Genomic DNA, 24,613 nt, shown 5'->3' on the forward strand with positions numbered 1-24,613 from the left:
TTCTAGGAAGGACATGGAAGACTGCCATGAACACTGTGAGGTAGAAACCTGGTAGCTAAAACAGAATCTGATGGGGAGGGAGGCGGGACTTAATTTGCTGGGATGGATCATGCAGAGAGGTGGTGTTGGCATGTGAGGTACAAAGTCCTTGTTCTACAAATTCCCCACTGTGGTAGAGATGAAACAGATCTGCAGATCCCTGTTTTGAAAATTTCTTAAAAGCCACCCTTAAGCTTGCCCATTCAAGGAATTTTATAAATCATCCCCCAAATGACAGCAACAGTTTCTGTTTAAACTAACCAGAATAGATTCTGTTACCTGTAACTGAACCCTTCCTGATAGACTAATCATTGTACTTATGCATAAGATGGCTGAGGAACAGCTTATCTGAGGGAAAGGAGACATTTGTTAGCTTGTTTTTTCCCTGGTTTACTTGTGCATGCCTTACCACGATTTTCAATGTATACTTTCTTTGGCTAATTCTTTTAGTACACTTGTCCATTTGATAGAGGTTGGTTAGTTAGAAATGGACAGTATCTGTAAGTCCACCAAACCAGCTACATAAAAACTATAGCATGTCAGGCACTGGTGGCTCATGCCTATATAATTCTAGCCACTCAGAAAGCTCAGATCTGATGATCATGGTTACAAACCAAACTGGGCAGGAAAGTCTGTGAATCTTATCCCTGACTAATTACCAAAAAAAAAGATGGAAGTAGAGCTGTGGCTCAAATGGTAGAATGCTAGCCTTGAGTTAAAACCCCAGGATCAGTGCATACACATACACACACATATGCACACACACACACACACACACACACACACACACACACACACACACACACACACACACAAACTATATGAATTTCCAAATTTACCTAATAAGGTTGCTTCTCCAAGTTATAACATCCCCCAGGTACTTGGGACATGGTGGCTCTACACAGATGTACATCTACCTTTCATCTGGCCCAAGATGGCACCAATCTATGTGCTTTGAATAATTGTGAAGCTCAATTTCATTCCCTGTTTTAGAGATAAAAATATAAATAGTTCTAATGCTTTCTTCCTTTACTCAAGAATTAACCTGGTCCTCCTTTTAGGTATTTCTGCCTGAGAAACACAATTATTCTCATACACTGTGTTTTCTGTTAATCTTTTAACAGGTCAGTGAAAAGCAAACTTGACAGCTGGTTCTTTTGAAGGAGGGCCTTTGCATAACTGTCTTGTCCTACATACAGGGAGTTAGACAGAGATGGGGAGCTCTGATGCCTGGTCCTATTGGATCACTATCTTGGTTGTGACCCACTGCGAGTCTTGCCACTCTGAGATGGCATCATCCATCTATAAGACTAATGTAATGACCATAATTGAAGTCGTCCAAGAGAGGAAGCTGGATAATCTGTGAACCTGTTTCAGGTCTTAATTCTAGGGACCAGATAGTAGTTACCCTACAGCTCTTTTCATCCCACACAGCTAAATTCTTGGTGGTAGGATTAGCTATGAACTTTATAATTCTACTTGGCTTTATAATTTTTTCCTACAATTGCTATAGTAAACATGTATTGCTTTTGTAATGGAAAATGTCAAAAATTAAACAAATATGTACAAAAAGAAAACTAAAAAGATCCAGGCCTAGGAAGAGAGGAATGAGAATGTTACACATGTGATGATTTCCTGCTGCCCCGTTGTCTTCAAAGCATCTCTCCAATTGTGAGTTTCCCATAAAAAATTTAGGCAGGCAGGCTAGTTCCTTCTCATGGTTCAGTAGTCTGAGAACACAATTTCTGAAATGTATTTATTTTATCCATTTCAATCATAGTAGAACAACATAGTTGTGTCTTGGAGCTTGGAAAAGCGGTATTTATATTAAAGGGGTTTAGTACCCTCGTAGGTAAAACCACAAAGCTCATCGGCTATTATTGGCTTATCAGCTATTATTTTAACCTCATAAATAATAACCTTCAGCCACATGCTGCCAGATGGGTTTTTAATGAGATGAAAGAAGAAAATCTCTAAAGGACTTTAGCCCCTGCAGGACAAGTTTGAAAAGAACAGTGATGTCATGAAGATGCTCTGTGGGACAGAAGTCAATTTAGAACATCATAACTGTCTCTCCTAAAGCTCAAAGCAAGACTTGGGATCTAACAACAGGATAGAGTACTTGTAATCAAGACATTCTTAGGTAACTTTAGTAAAGAAATGGTCATCTGCTTGGGGTTTGGCAAGATGAAATGGAATCTTTATTTTGGCCAGAAAGGCCAAGTGCCTTTGTATCTACCTACAGAGTGACCAAACACCCCAGAGACTCCCTTTTCCCACATCCCTTCTCCTTCCCCATCTGGCTTCCTTTAACAATTTGTTTTCTGATTGAACCCACAAAAGCAGTTACAGAGAGAAATCACTCTACTATTGGATTATCACTGAGCACCCCAATCTGTTAGCTCTAGCATTGGCACATCAGAGACTGAGAGCCAAATGGGGCTGGAGATTAGTATAATGGGAAATATTTGTTGATAGAAGGTACACCCAACATTGCTCACTGTGGATTTTACGAATGCAACTGGTTCACAGCAGTTTATTATGTGATAATACTAGCAATATGTGGCTGTTGAATGAGCATGTGAAACTTGGCTCAGTGACTGAATTTAATTAACTTTAGGTGCTGGAGATGGAACCCAGGGCCTCCTGTATAGCAGACCGGCGCTGTACCACCCACTTGGAGAGAGATAACACCTTTCAGCCCTAATCTTAACTACAATTTGAATAGTCACATGTCACAATTGGCTATCATATTGGACAGTGCAGGTATAAAGTATTTGTAATTGAAACCATATTCCAAAGCAATTTTTAAAATTATATGATAGATTAGATATTAGATTTCAGACACACTTTATAATACAAAAGTTCATAGTTTCAAGTTTTAAATGATTCTCAGGAGTTTTTGGGGTTGCTTTTTGTAACCAGTGGTTTGAAATGAAATCTCCTTCAAGGGTAGCTATATAGAAATATTTGACCTATTCCCTTGTAAAGGGCCTTAGAAGGTACATTAACTCTAATCTTTGTACATATATTATTACACTGGATTTCTCACTTCATTGTAATGACTCCTACCTAGTAAATTTTTTTTATCTTAGAGCATAACTGCAAACAAGTCTATTAAATATCATGTGTATCTCCATATAGATAATTGCCAGTAGCTATGTCTAATGAATCTTAAAACGTTGTCTCATTTGAATGATTAAAGAAGCACTATATTCAGGCCAGTGACATGGCAAGTGGCTCACAGGAAAGACTGTAGAATTGTGTTAGTTGGCCTTCTATTGCTGTAACAAAATACCTGAGCTAATCAAGTTATAAAGTCTCTGGTGGAATGGTGGATAGCAATGATGAAGAGTGTATGGTGGAGTGAAACCTGTTCACTTCACAGCCAGGAAGAAAAGCAGAGGAAGGAGAAGAGGCTGAGGTCCTACCATTCCCTTTGAAGGCCTGCCTTAATGACCTCAATACTCCCCATCAGGCTCTACCTCCTAAAGGTTCCATCCTTTCCTAATTGTTTCACTCTGGGGGCACATGAGCCTTTGGGGGTACATTCTAGCTCCAGACTATAGCACAGAGGTAACCTACCAGTCAACACTTTTTAGGTACTTACAAAGGAATTGACATGGCAGAGTAGACAGTCACATTTCAAGATTTTGAAAAGTCTGGGAAAATGGGCACCTGGAATGTAGTGTGCAGTTTACTGTCTGACATGGTACAAGGCAACTGTGTAGACAGGAACCGAAACGCCAGTCATGAGCGAATGGTTCCATTTGGAGTCTAATAAATAATTAGGGGACCATGTAGGCCAGCTCCTCTTCTGCAGCTCTGAACAGGGAGCCGGCACAAGGTGGCTTTCCTGAGGAAACAACTTCTGGAGCCTCACAGTTCAAACAGGTAATGGCCACCTTTTACGGGGCCTACTCAGATCCCATTTAGAATATTGTGCACAGGAGCACTTACCCACTAAAAATAGGCTGTCGAGTGTTGGGGGAAAGTGTGGAGGAGATGGCAGTGCTCACAGGAGGAGAGGGCGGTTGGGGGTGGTTTTGAGAGCTGAGATGTTAAGATGTGAAGAGAGGTGATTTAATCAAGGTATCTGAGTATCTGATGGGCTTGAACAATGAAGCTAGGGCAAGACCTATTCATGCTGTGAGGACAAAAGATGCTACAGTCTGTTAATTAAGGCTAAGGAGGGGAGAGTCAGTAGGCAAGACCTTTCTTTTGTAGGGTCATTGATAAGTGGAGGTAAAAAGATGAGGTACAGCTAAGAAAGGAGAGGAAATGTGGAACATGCTTTGTTAAAGTCCCTAAGAGGCAGCAGCTCAGGAGGCTGCCTGCCTGGTCTCTCCCTCCCTCCACCCACAGAGCCATTTCCCAGCTTCTTGAACTCTGCGAGTTCCTGTCACCTCTGGTGTCCTGGAGGGAGGGACAGTCTCAGCAGGGAGGTAGAGTCTGTTCAAGGTCACCACACAAAGTACTTAGCAGGCAGGGAGATGTGGGGGCGGTGGGTTAAGTGTAGGTGTGTGTGTGTGTGCACATGTGTACACATGGGACCTGTGGAACAGGAATGCTTTAAGAGGAAGACTGGAAAAAGGTACATTTTAGTAATATAGTTTTAGTGTGACTTTCAAATGCTGGTTGCTTAGAAATGAATGGTAAATGGGCTAAAGAGAGGAAGGAGGGGGAAATGTAGTTATCAAAGTCCATGTAACAGTAGTTTTACAATAAAAATGTATTGAAAAAAATTCAATGCATAGTGTGCAAAATTAAGAAAATTGGGATTGGGAGGGATTGGGGAGAATGATGAAAGGGGTGACACTGATCAAGATTCACTGTTTTCATATTCTACTTTGTTGAATGATAACGCCTTTGTACAACTCCTTAAAGAGAAAAATTAAAACAAAAAAACAAAAATGTGAGCAATAAAGAAATGGACTCATATGAAACCAACCATCTGATTAATTCATCTCTCTCTGTCTTACACACACACACACACACACACACACACACACACACACACACACACTCCTCAGGAGTGAATTAGTCTCTTCCCCTTTGGTGCCAGTGGTTTGTACTGGCACTCCAAGGTGAAAATAAAGAACAAAATATAGTCAGCCTCGGAGCCAGCCTGGGCTGCCACCTCTCAGTATCACTGCACTCCGATGGCAGCTGTCTGCCTGTGTACCACCATGGCTCGCTTGCCACCACTAGTTCCCATATGGCTGCAAACGAGTCATTGTTCATGAGGCCTCAACTGCCATAGCAAAGTCTGATCCAAGTGGCTGCCACTGTTCTCATTGGCACAGCCAGGACCTTCCCTGCTCTCGTTCTTGAGGGGAAGAGAATAGATGCGGTGAATGGAGAAGATAAAGATCCAGAGGGCTTTTCTGAACCAGGAGAGGAACAGATACTGAAGACATGGCTGATTTGCAGAAAAACAACTGAGTGGCTAATGCTCAACCCCTTCCAGTGTGGAGAAAAGAGCTCCCAGATGTGGTGGATGGAGGTGCACAAAGGAAATATGCCCAGGTTTGAAGGACTGATGGTGCCAGTGCCGCCAAGGTCAGGAAAACAATCAGTAATCATATCACAGCCAAAATCAGCTGGGCCATTCACTGGGCTTGGAAACCGCCTCTCCAGTCTGACAACAGACAGGGCGGGTGGTGCTGGGCCAAGAATCAGCACTGAGGCCTGGCAGCACTTCGTGGCACTTGAGAAGAATGTGGCCACAGCTGCATGTGTACATGAACACATGTATGGGTGAGCCTGCCAAGGTATGGGGCACCCTCAGCAGCGCCTTGACAAATGACCAGTGGTGTCTTTTTGCTCCTTATTTCTTTCTGACAGATGCCAATCAACATCTCTTGCTATCCAGGGCTGTCCTGTCTCGTTTGGCCATTTTGAATGTTCACTCTCAAATCAAATTAACTTTGTGAAATTATTGCTTTCATCAGTTAACAACAGCTGCGCCCTGACTGGTGGTCTCAAGCTCACTAATGCTAATGTTTCAAGGAGAGACAAGCCAACCAGATTTTTGAATTTGGTCAAATGTGAAAACATTTCTCTGTCTAGAGAAGATTCTTAGCTTATCATTCACTATCAAGTAGAATTTTTTTTAGCAGACAACTGATCTAGAACTAAAATGTTTTGGGTAAGACTGATAAAATCATAGGTACAAAATAAGGAGCAAATAGTTTTGCTTGTGTGTGTGTGTGTTTGGACTTGAACTCTGGGCCTGGCACTGTCCCTGAGCTTTTTTGCTTAAGGCTAATGCTCTACCACTTGAGCCACTGCTCCACTTTCAGACTTCTGGTGGCTAATTGGAGATAGGAGTCTCATTAACTTTCCTGCCCAGGATGCCTTCAAACTACAATCCTCAAAGCTCAACCTCCTTAGGAGCTAAGATTACAGATGTAAGCCACCAGCTTCAAGCCTGGATTGAATTTTAAAAAATTTTAAATTAATATTTAATTTTAAAAAGTTAAAAATTAAAAAAATTAAATATGTTTTTCAGATTAACATTAAGATTACTATCAAATCAACAAAAGGTTTGAGGAGGGAAAGCCTATGACATTTTATCAAAATTTAGTTTATGTTTGAAAGTAAAAGCAATTTCAGAAATTAGATATTCCTTCTGGAAACAAACCCCAAATCCATTAATGATAATGATGCTAAGCAGAGCATGTGCTTATTAATAAGCACAAGACTCCAGGTTCAATCTGCATGTGTACATTTCCATGCACTAAAACAAAAATGGGTATCAGGCCTGGGAAGGTGGCTCAGTGGTAGAGCGCTTGCCTTGCATCCATGAGGCCCTGGGTTCTATTCCTCAGCACCATATAAGCAAAAAGAAAAAAGCCGGAAGTGGCGCTGTGACTCAAGTGGTAGAGCGCTAGCCTTGAGCTGAAGAGCTGAGGGACAGCGCGAGGCCCAGAATTCAGGCCCCATGACTGGACCAAAAAAAAAAATGGGTATCAATGGAATTTTCTATAACACTATAAAAAGCAATCATAGCACACTTAATACTTGACACATTCCCTTTAAGAATGAGGCAAAGATGCCATCCCTAAATATTCCTACTGTATTTTACACTAAAGAATTTAGCCAGTGCGGTAGGACAAGAAAAATAAATAGAAATCACAAAGAATTGAAAAGAAGAAACAGAATGTCCCTTTTTTGCAGATGATACAGTTTACTCTATGTGGAAAATATAGAAGACTCAATAAAAAATTATTTGAATTAGTGAAAGAGTTCAGTAAATTTGCAGGGCATAGAACCATACCTCAAACTAAGCCATTTCTATATACTAGCAGCAATTGATGATGATATTTATAGTTACAATAGAAAGTAAAATACCTTTGGGTCCTATCAAACAAAAATTGTGCAAACTATTCACGGAAAAGAATAATAAAAACCTTTACTGGAAGACATGAAAAAGATTTAAATAAATCACTTACTACTGAGAGAAGGATTTTGATTATCAAGTGCAGAAAATCTTTTTGGGATCTTGGCTAAAATCACTCACCTCTGCTTGCCCATGTTCTGGAAGGGAAAAGGCTGGGATCACAAACTGCTTGTGTGTGGTGGTATGGGATTCCCACTAGGTCCTTCCATATCTGGATCTCAAATGTTCCTTTGAGGTTCTGACGACTGCTTAACTTTCCCACGTGGAAAGGAATGTATCATGTCATCTCAGCCTTCCAGGCATGAAAGCTGTACACAGCTGTACTTCTCCACATGTCCCTTTTAGTCTCCAGCCAGTGTTAGAGGTCAGGTCTTTTTTGATTACATTAGAACAAAATCTGAACCACTGCAGCTTCTCGCAGAGATTCTTGTTTTGCTCTATGGTGCATTACAACATGCACACCTCATTTAGGAGACCTATTTTCTGCAATCAAACACAAGGTAGAACTTACCTGTAGAAATCTGAGATCAATTTGTCATCGTAACGATCACTCAGATTGTTGAGGGTTTGCTCATGCTGGCCAAACAGGCGGAGGTAGTTGGAGACAGGAAACGGTGTCTTAGAAAGACACGTGATAGTCTCTATTATTCTATATTTGTTAAGGTGAATACGGAAGTATGTCCCTTCTTTTGCATTACCTGTTATTAGTTGTGAACCCTAGGAGCACAGCAAGATAAAGATCAGAAAAACAACATTAGAAACATTTCTAGTCTTTGGGAACTACATTAGAGTGACTTTTCACATCTAACAGGTTATATCTTGTCATTTGTTCCAAATAACCGTCATAGATATTGACTACACTCACCGGAAGATTACAGTGTGTCACGCATCCCAGATGCAGACTTCATGACTAAATATTCCTCAAGATATTTTAAACCATGATTGCACTGTTATATTTCTTTTTTAAAAAAATTTATTGTGACAATACCGTACAGAGGGATTATAATTACATGGGCAAGGTAATGAGTACATTTCTTATCAAGCATTGCTGCCTCCTCCTTTGTTTGCCCTTCCCATTCCTTCCTATCCCCCCCCACCCCACCCCCTCACCCGCCCCTGCCCGGCCAAAGGTGTAGTTCGTTTTTCAACATAACGACTTGTACATCTCATTGTTGCAATGGGTCCACCTGTATCCCTATTTAAATGGTTTGGTTTTGCCCTTCCCTCCACAAATTATACCAACATCAAATACAATGAAAGCAGGGGTTATACTGTGGAGGAGGGACATACAAAGCAACAAAGAAATAATCTTATAAATATGTTAGAAACAATCACAAGAAAGAAAAAAAAACATTTGAATACTTATCTTGGGGCTCATTTCGCCTAACATCAACTTATCTGACCTTTTCTGCTTGTCTCAGACATATACTAGTTCTTACAAATAAGGGAAACCATGGGACCTATGTTTCTTTGGGCCTGGCTTACTTCACTTATTATTTTTTCCAAGTCTTTCCATTTCCTAACAAATGGGGCAATGTCATTCTTTCTGATGGAGGCATAGAATTCCATTGTGTATATATACCACATTTTCTTGATCCATTCATCTACTGAGGGGCATCGGGATTGGTTCCATATCTTAGCTATGGTAAATAATATTGCAATAAACATAGCTGTGCTGGTAGCTTTAGTATGGTCTTGTTTGTGATCATTTGGATAAATGCCCAAAAGTGGGATTGCTGGGTCATAGGGGAGCTCTATATGGAGTCTTTTTTTTTTTTTTTTTGTCGGTCATGGGGCTTGAACTCTGGGCCTGGGCGCTGTCCCTCAGCTCTTCAGCTCAAGGCAAGCACTCTACCACTTGAGCTACAGTGCCACTTCCAGTTTTCTGGTGATTTACTGGAGATAGGAGTCTCACGGTCTTTCCTGCCCGGGCTGGCTTTGAACCGCGATCCTCAGATCTCAGCCTCCTGAGTAGCTAGGATTACAGGCGTGAGCCACCAGCGCCCGGCTATATGGAGTCTTTTGAGGAACTTCCACACTGCTTTCCAAAGTGGTTGAACAAGTTTACACTCCCACCAACAATGCAGTAGGGTTCCCTTCTGTCCACATCCCCTCCAGCATCTGTTGTTATTACAGTTCTTGATTATAGGCATTCTAACTGGGGTTGTTTTGATTTGCATTTCTTTTATGGCTAGAGAGGTTGAGTATTTCTTCATGTGTCTATTGGCCATCCTTCTTTCCTCTTCAGAGAAGTTTCTCTTTAAGTCTTTAGCCCACTTGTTTATTGGGCTGTGTTTCTTTGAAGATTTGTTGTTGGGGGATTTAATTTTTCTGAGTTCCAGGTATATTTTAGATATGAGACTCTTGCTGATTCAAAACTTTGGCAAAGTAGCAGGGTATAAAATTAACCCTCAAAAATCAATGCCTTTTCTGTATGCCAACAATGAGAAAAGCATGGCTGAAATCAGGAAAACAACTCCATTTGTAATAGCCCCACAAAAAATAAAATACCTAGGAATTAACTTAACCAAAGAAGTGAAGGACCTCTATGATGAAAATTTTAAAAACCTGAAAAAGGAAATCAAAACAGAACTTAGAAAGTGGCAAAACCTCCCATGCTCCTGGCTTAGAAGGATCAACATCGTCAAAATGGCAATACTTCCCAAGGCTATCTACAAATTCAATGCGATACCTATCAATATTCCAACCTCATTCTTCAAGGAAATAGAAGAAGCAACCCAAAAATTCATATGGAACAATAAAAAACCCCGAATAGCAAAAACGATCCTTAACAGAAAGAACAGTGCTGGAGGAATATCAATACCAAATTTCAAACTCTACTACAAAGCCAAAGTAATAAAAACAGCTTGGTACTGGCACAAGAACAGACCTCAGGACCAATGGAATAGAATTAAAAACCCAGAAATGAACCTACAGACCTATAGACATCTAATCTTCAATAAGGGAGCTAAAAAAATAGAATGGAAGAAAGACAGCTTCTTCAGTAAATGGTGCTGGCAAAACTGGTTAATCACTTGTAGAAAACTAAAGCTAGATTCTTATATATCACCCTGCACCAGAATCAACTCCAAATGGATCAAAGACCTCGGAGTCAAAGCAGACACTCTGAAAACATTACAGGATGGAATAGGAGAAACCCTAGGTCTCCTTGGCATAGGCCGAAATTTTCTTAATAGAGACCCAGAAACACAACAAATCAAAGAAAGGTTGGACAAATGGGATTGCATAAAACTGCAGAGCTTCTGCATGGCAAAGGACATAGCTAGCAAGATCAATAGAAAGCCCATAGATTGGGAGAAGATCTTTACTAGCCATACAATGGACAAAGGTTGCACTGTTATATTTCTAAATAAGCACCTAAGATACAAGTCATCTTCTATTGCTCAATATCTCATACTGGTAGTAAGCAAATGGTTCATTCTTTTCTGTGAGGTGTTTAAGACTGTCAGATTGTCCTAGTTTTTCACAGTACCACTTTGAGGGGGAAAAAAAAGCATCACAGTCAAAGTGATCACAAGCAATTTCTGTTGCTTTAAAGAATACTTAAAAGACTAATTTGGGGGAGAGGAAGGGTAATAACAAAATGCTGAAATAAGGATACAGGATGACCCATTGTAACAACAAGATGTACAAGACACTATGTTAAAAAGGGAAAGGGAGGAGTTGGGGAGGTGGGGAGGAAAGGGATGGTAGGGAAAAACAAAGGAAAGTGTAACAATGTTCAATAGGAATGGACTCATTACCTTGCTCATGTAACTGTAACCCCTCTGTATAGTATCTTTACAATAAAAAATATACTAAAAAAAAAAAAAAGAATACAGCAGGCGAATCCTTACTGGCTGGGTGAGGTGAGATCCCGCTCTTTGCAAAGGTTGGTTCTCAGGAAGAAGGCTGGAGACCTTAGCAAACCGACACACCTGCTGTGCAGGTGAACTTTAACTGTGTAAATTGGTCAAGGGGTGGACCTGTGGTATTTTGGCTTTTAGAAGCTGACTAAAATTGACATAAGGGTCCAGATGTCAAGGAAAGGTATATTCTAATTCTGTGTCATGGCTCCTTTTTCTATTTCAGCCCCAGGTGACTATCAAGCTGCCCATTGGAGATGTATTACCCACTGGCTCAAGCAGCCATAGACCTCAGTAGACAAACATGAGTTTTGTTAGTGATGGCTGGACCTTCCCTTTGTGGATTCTGAATTTAGTACATCCAATAAAACTCTTCTGAGTGCATATAGATTCAAGCTTCCTACTTGGAACTTGAATGTAACATGTATAAATCAAGGCAAGTTAAATGGCTCTGATCACACATATTTAGCTCTGGATGTCACCTGGGGCTTTTTGTCTAAATAAGGACACATTGTTTAACTTTTTAGATTAATTTAGGCAACTGATAAGTGTTTGGGTACCACATGGCAGAGTCTCAAGGAGGACGCAGCCAATTTTTGAGATACAAGATAAGATACACCAAGACTTTGTTAGGTAATGAAATTCTGTACAAATGAGAGACTAGGAATTTAGGAGTAGAGAAGAGAACAAATAGAACGCTGGAAAGTTTGGAGGGTCATGCCTCAAGGGAGAGGCAATTGGTCCAAGATAATACAAGGCATTATGTCCGCAGTATACTTTATATTAGCAAAACAATTTACAACAAGGAACAGTATCATTCTGGTTTTGGGTTATCAACATTTCAAAAAGCATTAATCATAATTTCTTAAGGTTGTAAGATTGTTGTTTCTCTAGAAAGAATGACATCATCCCATTTGTTAGGAAATGGAAAGACTTGGAAAAAATTATATTAAGTGAGGTAAGCCAGGCCCAAAGAAACATAGGTCCCATGGTTTCCCTTATTTGTTATTTGAATATCTATAGTTTCTAATTTTAAATAATGACTATCACCTCTAAAATGATGGTTTAAGAAAGTTATTTTCAAATACTCTGGCTATACTGTTGAAAGTGACCAGACTTTCTTTTTGTTAATATTTTTTAAATGTTTTTATTGTAAAGATACTATAGAGAGGGGTTGCAGTTACATGAAAAAGGTAATGAGTAAATTTCCTGTCGAGCATTGTTACCTCTCCTTTGTTTTTCCCCTACTATCCCTTCCCTCCCAATCTCCCTAACTCCTCCATCCCCGGTCAACTTGTAAAGTTCGTTTTCGTCTTGTACATCCTGTTGTTACAATGGGTCAACCTGTATCTTTGTTTCAGCATTTTGTTATTTTCCTTCCCCACCCCAAATTAGAAAAATGTATATACAAGATGCAGGGAACCAACATCAAATACAGTGAAAAAGGGCTATACCATAGGGAGGAGAAGATAAAAAAGAAACAAAAAAATCACATAATAAATTAAAAACAACAGCAACAAAGAAAAAAACCTCTTGTGTCCATTTCTTCTGGTTCATTTTGCTTAGCATCATCTTATATGGTCATATGTAGATAACTTTTGATCTTTTCGGCTTCCCTGGTAAGATTATCCAAGATGTACACTAGTTATTGCAAATAAGGGAAACCATGGGGCCTATGTTTCTTCGGGTCTGGCTTACTTCACAATGTAATTTTTTCCAAGTCTTGCCATTTCCTTACAAATGGGGTGGTGTCATTCTCTCTAATGGAAGCATAAATTCCCGTGTGTGTGTGTGTGTGTGTGTGTGTGTGTGTGTGTGTGTGTGTGTGTGTGTGTGTGTGTGTGTGTGTGTGTGTGTGTGTGTGTGTACCACATTTTCTTGATCCCTTCATCTACTGAGGGCCATCTGGGTTGGTTCCATATCTTAGCTATGGTGAATAATGCTGCGATAAACATGGTTGTGCTGGTAGCTTTAATATTGTCTTGTTTGGTTGTTTGGGTAAATGCCCAACAGGGGGATTTCTGGGTCATAGAGGAGCTTTACATTTAGTCTTTTGAGGAAACTTCATATTACTTTCCAGAGTGGTTGAACAAGTTTACACTCCCAGCAACAATGCAGTAGGGTTCCCTTCTGTCCACATCCCCTCCAGCATCTGTTGTTATTATAGTTCTTGATTTTAGCCATTCTAACTGGGGTGAGGTGGTATCTCAATGTTGTTTTGATTTGCAATTCTTTTATGGCTAGAGAAGTTGAGCATTTCTTCATGTGTCTATTGGCCAGTCTTAATTCCTCTTCAGAGAAGTTTCTCTTTAAGTCTTTAACCCACTTATTAATCGGGTGGTTGGTTGTTTGAGGATTTGTTTTGGGGGGATTTAATTTTTTGAGTTCCAAGTATATTTTAGATATGAGGCCCTTGACCATTGTATGGCTAGTGAAGATCTTCTCCCAATCTATGGGCTTTCTATTGATCTTGCTACCTATGTCCTTTGCCATGCAGAAGCTCTGCAAGTTCATGCAATCCCATTTGTCCAACCTTTCTTTGACTTGTGTTTCTTGGCCTGTGCCAAGGAGCCCTAGAGTTTCTCCTATTCCTTCCTGTAATGTTTCCAGGATGTCTGCTTTGACTCCGAGGTCTTTGATCCATTTGGAGTTGATTCTAGTACAGAGTGAAATATAAGGATCTAGCTTTAGTTTACTACAGGTGTTTAACCAATTTTGCCAGCACCATTTACTGAAGAGGCTGTCTTTCTTCCATTCTATTTTTTTTTAGCTCCCTTATTGAAAATTAGATGGCTATAGGTCTGTGGGTTTATTTCTGGGTCTTCAGTTCTATTCCACTGGTCCTCAAATCTGTTCTTGTGCCAGTACCAAGCTGTTTTTTTATTACTCTGGCTTTGTAGTCGAGTTTGAAATTTGGTATTGATATTCCTCTAGCACTGTTCTTTCTGCTAAAGATTGTTTTTACTTTTCGGGGTCTTTTGGGTTGCTTCTTCTATTTCACTGAAGAATGAGGTTGGGATAAGGCTAGGTATTACACTGAATTTGTAGATAGCTTTTGGCAGTATTGCCATTTTCACGTTGTTGATCCTCCAGAGCCAGGAACATTTTTCAGGTTTTTCAAGTTTTCATCGTAAAAGTCCTTTACTTCTTTTTTTTTTTTATTGTGAAAATACCGTACAGAGGGGTTACAATTATGTGAGCAAGGTAATGAGTACATTTCTTATCAAGCATTGTTGCCTCCTCCTTTGTTTCCCCTTCACAGCCCTTCCCAACACCCTCCCCCAACCCCCAGCCAAACTTGTAAAGGTAATGTTCGTTTTTTGACATAACGTCTTGTACATTTCATAGTTGCAATGGGTCCACCTGTATCCCTATTTAAACAATTTGTTTTTTCCCTTCCCCTCCACAAGTTTACCAACATCAAATACAGTGAAAACAAGGGTTATACTGTGGGTGAGGGACATACAAAGCAACAAAGAAATCATATTATAAATATGTTAGAAACAATAGCAAGAAAGAAAAACCATTTGAGTATGTTGGGGTTCATTTCACCTAACATCAACTTATCTGACCATTTATGCTTGTCTCAGACATATACTAGTTATTGCAAATAAGAGAAACCATGAGACCTATGTTTCTTTGGGCCTGGCTTACATCAGAAAGAATGACATTGCCCCATTTGTTAGGAAATAGAAAGACTTGGAAAAAATTATATTAAGTGAATTAAGCCAGGCCTTCACTTCTTTAGTTAACTCCTAGGTATTTTATTTTTGTGGAGCTGTTACAAAAGGAATTGCTTTCCTGATTTCAGCCACACTCTTCTCATTATTGACATACAGAAAAACCATTGATTTTTGAGGGTTAATTTTATACCCTGTTACTTTGCCAAAGTTTTGGATCAGCACGAGTAATTTGGCAATGGAGTCCATGGGCGATCAGACTTTCTAAATGAGCAAAGGGAAAAGAACCCAAATAGAAACCAGAATGAGCAAGGAAGAAGAAAGGCAGAGGGGAAGCAGGGAGGAAGGAAAGGTGGAACACAAGTTTGTTGTTGGGGAGGTGGGGCTGGTCCAGAGACGTTGGAAAAAACAAGAGCTGAGTCTCTGGCCGAAGGGTATTGTTATGCTTCTCTGACTCAAATGCTCCTGCCACGTAAATTTTTCTAGTCCGGATGTCCCTCCCACTTTTTCATTCCAGTGTGTTTCCTCAAGTCTTGACTAAGTCATGTCCCACCAACCAGGACAGGGGCACATAACATCACCAAATAACCTCCATTATCAACTTTACTGACATGGTCCAGATTGTTCAATACCATTTCAGAGTTGGAAAACACACAGAAATATAGATGGCAGTGAGGAATATGATGTCCACATGTATATCTCAGATGAAATACAAAGCTTTCTAGTTTGGTGCCAGCAGTTTTAGTTTCCCAACTTGATGAGCAAGAGTCCTTGTGGCATTAAGGGATGACTTGAAGAAAAAGATGAAAAACTGTAGGTGACTGAGTTTCAAGGAGTGTGTGTGTGTGCGATTCTTTATTGTAGTAGTGCGGCTGTAGGGGTCTTGAACAGTCCCCGAACAGCTCTGGCATAGTGTCAGATGCCAGGTTTTGCCAAGGCTCACTGCAGGGTAAAAAAAGCAAACCCATATGATTTTGGCTTTCTCTTCTTCCTTCCCTTCTTCATTCCTCCTCTTGCTCATCATCTCTTTCTTCCTCTCCCTTAATTTTCTTTATGGTGTGCAATTAAGAAAAGGGAAGCCAGACAAGAAAGAGGCCCTGCTTGCACTCCAACCATGTGGGTAATAAAAAAAGTTTGGTTTTGCCAAGGATTTTACTGAATATTCCACTTTTAGCTTCACCGGATGTGTGTGTGTGTGTGTGTGTGTGTGTGTGTGTGTGTGTGTGTGTGTTTTGGAAGGCTGATTTGGGTTCCATGTATGTAGCCAAGGCTAAATGCCACAAAATGGGGGATCATGTGCATTAAGTGTCCACGTAGACCTGTTCCATGAGGGTGGTATCCCCAGCACTATTTCTTGTGATTTGTTTCTATAGATCTGTTGTTTTTTTGTTTTTGGTCTTACTTTTTAGATTGAAATAAAATCTCCAGGTTTCCCCTATTTGTTGTATCAGCATAAACCTAAGTGTATAGTGATCCATAGCTATAAGGGATTGAAGAATCAATCCAGCAAGGAACCACTACAGAGAGGAGGTTATGCTGATCTTAATCATGGAAGGCAAATTGTGTCCACTTTAATGAGATCTGGGACTGTATTTGTATTGCTATTTCTGGAATGCATCAAAATAATATGCATTAGTGTTAAGGAGAGCTCATCTATAGAGGGATGTCTGAGACACAAATTATCTATGCAGTGCTGGTCATTCTTATTCATAGTTACTGATAGCTCAGGAAAACCAGTGGAATCCAGAACACTCTCTGCCTTTCATCACTGGAAATCGTTCCACTAAATGATGATTTAAAGCACCTCCCAGCCTTGCAACCTCATGAGGTATTCTGGGTAATTATGACTATTTTATACACTTTCTAACTGGGTAGGAGTATGTCTTCCTGTATGTAAGTAAATCCTTGAGAGACGTGGATCTTGAATTTAAGGTATTAATGGAGTAAACTTGTCTGGTGTGATTTTTTTCTATTCTTCTCCCTAACAATACAATTATTCTGAGTTTTTGTATGATTTTGACCAAATTTGGGAAATGACTCAGGAATTCATGCCAAACAGAAGACACAGGATTAATCAGACTTGCTGTTTGAGAAATCAAGTTCTCAGCTCTCATGACAAAAACATAATTTTAAATTTAATAGTATCCAAGGCAGAATTTGTTGTGACAAACTTACTTATTTCATGGTGCATAAGCCAACAAAGCATGTGGACTGGAATCTGTAAATTAGTTTATTATGTAAAAGACTTAGGTTCCCCTTTCTTCCTTTAGTCAGGTCATTACTCAAAGATCTCATGAATTACTCAAGCCTTTTTTCTTACTTAAATATTCCAGATACTGAGGGCCATAAAAGTCTAATAATATGAATCTTTACTATCTTTATTGTAAGAATATGTTCAATTTCTCATTGAAATACTGTTAAATGGGTTCTACTATTGATCAGTTGGCTATATTTAGGTGACTGCTGAACCACTTTGGCAACCATTTTACTTAAATTAATTTTAACTCCCAAAGATTGCCATGGAGCCATCCTACATTTTTATTCTTGGATGATAAAATAGAAAAAAATCTGTTTAGATCTTCTGTACTAATTAAAAAGGAGGCCCACCTGGCAAATGGTTAATTAAAGTCAGGGGTCCTGTTCAAATACTGTTATAGCACCAGCCCAAGAATTTATTCAAGTTACATTCTCATTATAATTCTTATTATCTAAAGCCCCCTCTGGCTCTTCCTCTGACTTCGTTCAGAGAGGGCAAGTAATTCATAAATAGATGGCACTTTATGTAGGAAATCATGCAGTGCCTTTGAAGAATCTGGTTCATTCTGAGATGTTTTCTAGCTCTTATATGTGTTCACCCCAAGTTATTTATCTAAAGTGACCAAAATGTTCAACTTTGGAATGCTGGTCTTCACCTGTTTATCTAATGCCCAAACTCAGTAGTGGCAGATTGTATTTTCCAAAGGTGAATCCCGATTACTGATATTCTTTTGCAATATGACCTTGATACTCTCCCCACTGAGATATGGTCTCTTCCTCCCCTCCTTCCTCTCTATCTCCTTCTTCTTCCCTCTCCTTCCCTCCCTTCTCCCATTTCTTTCTTTTCTTTCTCCCTCTCTCCCTCTTCACTTCCTCCTTCCTTATGGGATATGACTGTTCCAAAAGAGGTATAGGAGTGATACTGTGTGGGTTACAAGGCTGGGCCATACAAGGCATACAAGCTGCCCACTTGCCAAGGAGAACACATGCACTTGGAATCATGAGCTGTCCGGAACAGTCTGAGTGCTCTAATACTGCTCTGAGGTTAGGGCACCCAGGTCACATGTGGGGAGGAGGCACTGGTTAGCATGCTCTGACTAATCCTAGTCTAGGAAAGTAACATGGCAACAGGTAATGCCTAAGCAGGAAAGTTGGCAGCTACAGCATCACTCATAACTTACCTTTGAACCACACGCTCAGTTCCACAATTTTCTACGGGCTACATAGGTCATCATTACCTCATTGCTGGGGGAGACCACACAAGGGAATAAGCACCAAAGATGATCAGGTCCCTCCTAATAATGTGCTGACCAGCACAATGGGTTTATTTTGATGTGAGAACCAATATATTATGTGGAAGGCTTTGAGTAAAGAACTTCACTTTCCCATAAAACAGAGTAAAATGAAATTCAGAAACAATACTTACAAAATCAGCCTGTGCCATCAGTACCTCCAAAGAAGTTGGAATGGCAGGTTTGGCAATATGCAGATAATAGTAAGATCCAGGAAGAATGCCTCCTAGAGGAAAGAACAAGTTTCGTGCATGTGAGATAAATTGTTATTTTTTTTAAGGTCTTGAGAATACTTGAGAATAGATGTTCATTTCTGAAACACAAAGATTCATCTTGGTCCTCACCATCCTACTTCTTCTGGGGCTGGAGCCCCAATAGATCTCCCTCTTATTCCAGAATAGATTACAACTCAGGTTTTTTTCTGGGTCCCTGCTACCTGCCTTTTTTTTTTTTTAAGTAAGGTTTTTATTGTGAAAATACTGTACAGAGGGGTTACAATTACATGAGCAAGATAATGAGTACATTTCTTATCAAGCATTGTTGCCTCCTCCTTTGTTTTTCCCCTACCATCCCTTCCCACATCTCCACGACTACATTCCCCACCCTCTACCCCACACCCCACGCCTAACTTGTAAAGTTCATTTTTCAACATAGCATCTTGTACATCTCATTGTTGCAGAGGGTCCACCTGTATCCCTATTTAAACGATTTGTTTTTTCCCTTCCGCTCCCCAAATTATACCCACATTAAGTACAGTGAGATAAATTGTTAATGAGGTAGGGAAAAAGAGTTCATATTTTCACTACAGGACAGAAATGCCTACAATGTGTACATGTCCCAGACTTTCTCACCACAGTACAGCAAGAGCAAGGGATAACCTGAAGTGGTTGAACTTTGTTTGCAAATCACTGTAATGTAGCATCATCACCAATGTTCTGTCACACAGTCACCAGTGCTCTAAGATGTACTTCCCTAAGCCCACAGCTCCACACACACTAGCCTGTACCTGCCAATTGCATCAAGACCTTCAAAAGCCTTTAAGGACTGCAATAGTTTTGCCATTCCATATTGTTTCTCCAAATATAGCCAAAATACTTTTTTCAACTCCTGCTTTATAAGGAAACTTCTTTGTTTAGTGCTTTGGAAAACTTGAGCCTGGTCAAGCTCAGACATCTAAAGTCACTCCTTTCTTGCTTGCCTGAGGTCTCCACCCTTACTCAGGTGTTAGCCATAGAGCGAAACAGAACAGGATCTCCTTGAGGTGACCTTGTTAGGTAGTGACAGACAAGGGCTGGAAGGTGGGGCTGTTCTCTTTAGATTAATGCATACCTACCCAATTAGAATCTACAGACATGTACAGGAGTCTGTACAGTTTTAGGTTCATGAACTTCTTAGAAGTGATCATACACATTTATAAATGTTTTCTTTTTTTCTTTTATTTTGGCAGCCCTAACGAGGCTGCTTGCTAACTAGGCTCTCTTCCACTAGAACCACACCCTGGCCTGTTTTGCTTTGATAATTTTTCAGATATAGTCTCATATTTATGTCTAGGACTGGCCCGGACCATGATCTTCCTATTTATTCCCACATAGTTGGCATGAGAGGGTTACAGCCAGCTTATTTTTCTCTGGGCTTTTGTTTTTGTAAAAGTGATGTACAGAGGGGTTACAGTTACAGTAAGGTAATGAGTACATTTCTCTTTGAACAGTGTTATCCCCTCTCTATTTTCTCCCACTTCCCTCTGCCTGTCTTAGACCTATCACCAGCCTTCCAATTTCTGCTTTCTGAGTAGCTAAGATACAGGTGTGAGCCACTGCACCCATCCCAAAGATACCATCTTAAAGGTGTCTCTCACCGCCACATTAAGACATGAACAAATACTGAAATCATCTCCTTAGAAATCAACAAATCTTAGGGAGTGAAAGTGGATTCTTTTAGAGGCATAATGGTTGAGCTTCTCTGAGAGAGCAGGCTAAGATCAGAGCTGTCTGGAAGGGTTTTCTGTTGTCCAAACTTATGGGAAGAATGGAAATTTTGGGAAAGATGTTATGGCAGATCACCCTCACCAGCTCTAGACAAGTTACTGATCATTTCCTAGTTTGTAAAATGGGTATTATCAGTTTGGAGGTGCTTTATAATAAATGTTTTAAATGCAAAGTGCCATAAAGTAATAGTACCAGGTTTGTAATAAATACTTCAGAAATGAGATGGACCCCTCCTTTATCTCCATGGCAACCCACTGAGAGGTAGAAGGTTCTTAACCAAGCCTAAGACAAACACTGGGAGCTGCTAATCTGTGGCTTCATCAAAGGAAGGAAGGAGGGCTGCTCACATACCTTGGATCTTGGCGCCTTTGTACATGGGGATGAGTCGGTCTAGATCAGCTGGTGGCTCAGTCACAGGTTCAAGAGTTGGGTCAAAAAGATTGAGCATAGCTGCTGCCAGCTGGAATCCAATTTCTTTGGAACTGAAGTTGCTGTGAGTCCAGTCATTTGCATAATATCTGTTAGAGAATTTGGTGAGGGATCCAGCAGCTCTAATGGCTATGTCATTGGTGTGGAAGTTGGTATCAATCACTAGCCGGCCATCATACACGAGACATGCATCGTTGAAGGCTTTAAATGTGTCATAATCCACGTTCTTCTCATAGAAACTGAAGAATATCTACAATGTGAATGATCACATCATAACTCAGTTATTAGTCGTGATTTCACATTCTGGGGTATTTTATATTTGGAGCACAAAATAATCTATCAAAAGTTTGAGGAGCTAGGAAGGTGGCTCAGTGGTAGAGTGCTTGCCTTGCATGCCTGAGGCCCTGGGTTCAATTCCTCAGCACCACATAAACAGAAAAAGTCAGAAGTGGCATTGTGGCTCAAGTGGTAGAGCACAAGCCTTGAGCTGAAGAGCTGAGGGACAGTGCTGAGGCTCAGAGTTCAGGACCCAGGACTGGCAAAAAAAAAAAGGAAAAAAAAGTTTGTCATAATATGTGTTTGTGGGGTGTGTGTGTCTGTGTGTGTGAGAGAAAGAATGAGGGAGGGAGAGATGGAAAGAGCAGGAGGAAGTGAAAAAGAGAGAGAGAAAGAATGGATATTTTTGGTATAATAAAACAAGCCAGACGGTGGTTCCCATCTGTAATCCCAGCTACTCAGGGGGTGGAGGTCTGAGCATCATGGTTCAAAACTGGCCCAGGCAGAAAAGTCTCTGTGAGACTCTTATCACCAATTAGCCACTCAACCACCACAAGCCGATCTGTGGCTCAATTGGGAGAGCACTAGCCTTGAGCAAAAAATCTCAGGGACAGCACCCAACCCTGAATTCAAGCCCCACAACCAACAAAAATCAACCTAAGATCACTTAGTGTCATACTTTTGTAACCACTCCATTTAGACATACAGTGGAGAGAAGGATGTTGACCAGTGGAATATCTGCCACAGAAATAAACATTCTTTCCCTGTAAGAAGCTTATATCTGAGGCCCTAACCCTTACTTCCAATCTATTACATTTCTAATAGCCTGAGCTTAGCTTCCTTCTATTTTCTTTTCTCTCATGTCTCATATGTAAGTCTTTCCAGGGTTCTTCTTGAGGTTGTCTCACTCAAGTCTTAAATCTTCAGATTGCCTCATCTCTAGATTTTTTTTTAAACCCAGCAATCTTGTCCCTGAAGGATACTCTAGAGAGGATGAGCCATAGGCCTCCCTAGCTGCAAAGTCTGTTCCTGTCTTACTGCTTTTAGTCCTGGTATAGAAGGCAGTAGCATATCCAGCAACTACAGGAACTGTATCTTCTGAGTCTCTGTCTTTTTCTCTCCCAACACACACTTGCTTATTCTCCTACTTCTGCTTCTCCATTTACAGAAAAATGCATTCTGACCTACACAAAAATATAGAATGCTATTTGACTTAGATTAAAATTATGTATAAGCCCTGTGTCATCAACCTCTTGAATCCTTGACAAATTTCAGGAGTTCCTTTTAGCATCCTCACAAAAGTTCTACCTATCAGTTTTCTTTCTCTATCTATACCTACTTTTAATTTTGCTAAATGGCACATTCAACAGAGATACTTGATAGATTGTGAGCTTTAAAGGTGATTAGTCTTAGAGTAGTATTTACTTATAATGTTGTAGTGTAGGCATTCACACTTTTTTAATGTCTTAGGGTTTCATAATAGGGATTCATAGTGTAACAGACTGAAAATTATAAAGGGAAATCACAAATTGATTTGATGAACTTCATTCATTCAAATTCAGAAGACAAGCACTTTTTTGCCAGGCATGGTGTAAGGTTCCAAGAATATCTTCAAGAAATAAATCATGAAACTGATGATTTAACTGGAGAGATGGATATCAATAAAAAGGAAGACATACTCTTTTTTGGGGGTGGGGGGTCAGTCGTGGGGCTTGGACTCTGGGCCTGGGCGCTGTCCCTCACCTCTTCAGCTCAAAGCTAGTGCTCTACCACTTGAGCCACAATGCCACTTCTGACTTTTTCTGCTTATGTGGTGCTGAGGAATCGAAACCAGAGCCTCATGAATGCAAGGCAAGCACTCTACCACTGAGCCACCTTCCCAGCCCAAGACATACTCTTTGAGAACCAGTGTTAAGTGGAGTATAGCTTGGATAGACGCTGAGCACACACATAGCACTGATACAGGGCAAGAGTAGTAAGGCCTTGATATATGCATAAAACATTAATTCCAAGAGAATTGTGTTTCTAGTATGGTAGCATAATCCCCTGAGACTAAACTTCCCACCAATAACAACTACAAACTCTGACCAAAATAGGAAAACAGCTACTTGAAGATTCTGGTTAGTGTTTAACAGCAGGTAGATTGTATAGGACAGTAAAATCTTGGAGCAATGACTAGCATAGGGCTAATTTTGCCTGTTTGGGGAGTTTTTATAAGAAGGTAAGTTCTAGGCATTTTATGTTCTAATAGAAGAGAAAAAGTCAGTGAACTCTGAAGTTATATCAACAGAAGTTGTCCAGTTTGAAGAACAAAGAGAAAAGTATTCAAGCAAACAGAGCCTAAAGCCCCAAAGAAAATTATTAAAAACTAACAGAATTGAAGACCCAAAGAAAAGGAAAGAAGAATGGGGTAAGAAAAAATGGCCAAGAATTTTTATTAAATTTAGTGAGAGTCATAAATTTATAGATTCAAGAAGCTCAACTGAACCACAACATAAAAAGTTAAAACATAATAAACAAGGAATCTACCTAGCATCAAATGGCCAAAAACAATAATAAACAGCATATCTTGAAAACATAAGTAGTAAATATACTAAATACAAGGGAACAATGCTTCAATAGCTACAGGTTGTTTTTAATCAAAATGTGTGATGTCAGAGCATGATGAAAAACATATTCAAAGTACTGGGAAAAAAATGCCCTATAAGCCTGAGATTCAATATACAGTGAGAATATCATTCAAGAGCCAAGGCACAATAAAATATTTTCGGATAGAGGAAAACTAGAGAATTTGTTAACAGATTTACCCACAGTGCAATAGGAAGTTGTAATCTGATGGGAGATTTGTATTTTGAAAACAAAGAGCAAGAAATGAAAAAAGGCTCTATAACTTACATATTTATTATGTGTACATTTATGTGTATAAATGTATATGTATATAGAGTGTCTGTTTAAAACAACAGACACTACAACATTGCCATGGCTATTTTTCAATGTGTGTAGACGTAACATATATGGTGAGTGTAACTAAATGCACGTGATACTGGAAGAAGGGCCTGTATTATAGGTCTTTTACATTTCATGTGAAATATGTAATATCGAGACTACTGAATGGTAAAGACTGATGAAGTATATTGCAATCCATGACACAACCACTAAAAAATAAAGTTTAAAAGGCATTTGAAATAGAATACCAAAGATACTCCAAAAATTCCAAAAGAAGGAAGTGGTGCTGTGGCTCAAAGTAGTAGAGGGCTTAGCCTTGATCAAAAGAGCTGAGGGACAGTACCTAGGCCATAAGTTCAGAGCCCATGACCAGCCAAAAAAAATTTTAAAAAAATTCCAAAGAAAGCAGATACATGATTCTCAGATTTCAGTCCACTGA

The 24,613-nt window shown here is 39.9% G+C and overlaps 1 protein-coding gene across 3 annotated transcripts in view; it reads right to left on the reverse strand.

Moving 5' to 3' along the window:
• Window positions 1-24,613, reverse strand: part of Cfap61 (cilia and flagella associated protein 61) — a 236,683-nt gene that overhangs the window by 37,404 nt on the left and 174,666 nt on the right. For 2 of the 3 annotated variants that reach the window (XM_070006664.1, XM_070006665.1), the window contains exons 23-25: window positions 20,875-21,202; window positions 18,673-18,764; window positions 7,956-8,161 (exon numbers count right to left, since the gene is read on the reverse strand). In XM_070006664.1, coding sequence (XP_069862765.1) covers window positions 7,956-8,161; window positions 18,673-18,764; window positions 20,875-21,202 — 626 coding nt within the window. The remainder of the gene's footprint in view (window positions 1-7,955; window positions 8,162-18,672; window positions 18,765-20,874; window positions 21,203-24,613) is intronic. The other variant, XM_070006666.1, reaches the window with a different exon arrangement.

The sequence above is a fragment of the Dipodomys merriami genome, unplaced genomic scaffold (genome assembly GCF_024711535.1).
Source record: "Dipodomys merriami isolate MVZ:Mamm:240054 unplaced genomic scaffold, mDipMer1.0.p SCAF_7, whole genome shotgun sequence".
NCBI lineage: Eukaryota > Metazoa > Chordata > Mammalia > Rodentia > Heteromyidae > Dipodomys > Dipodomys merriami.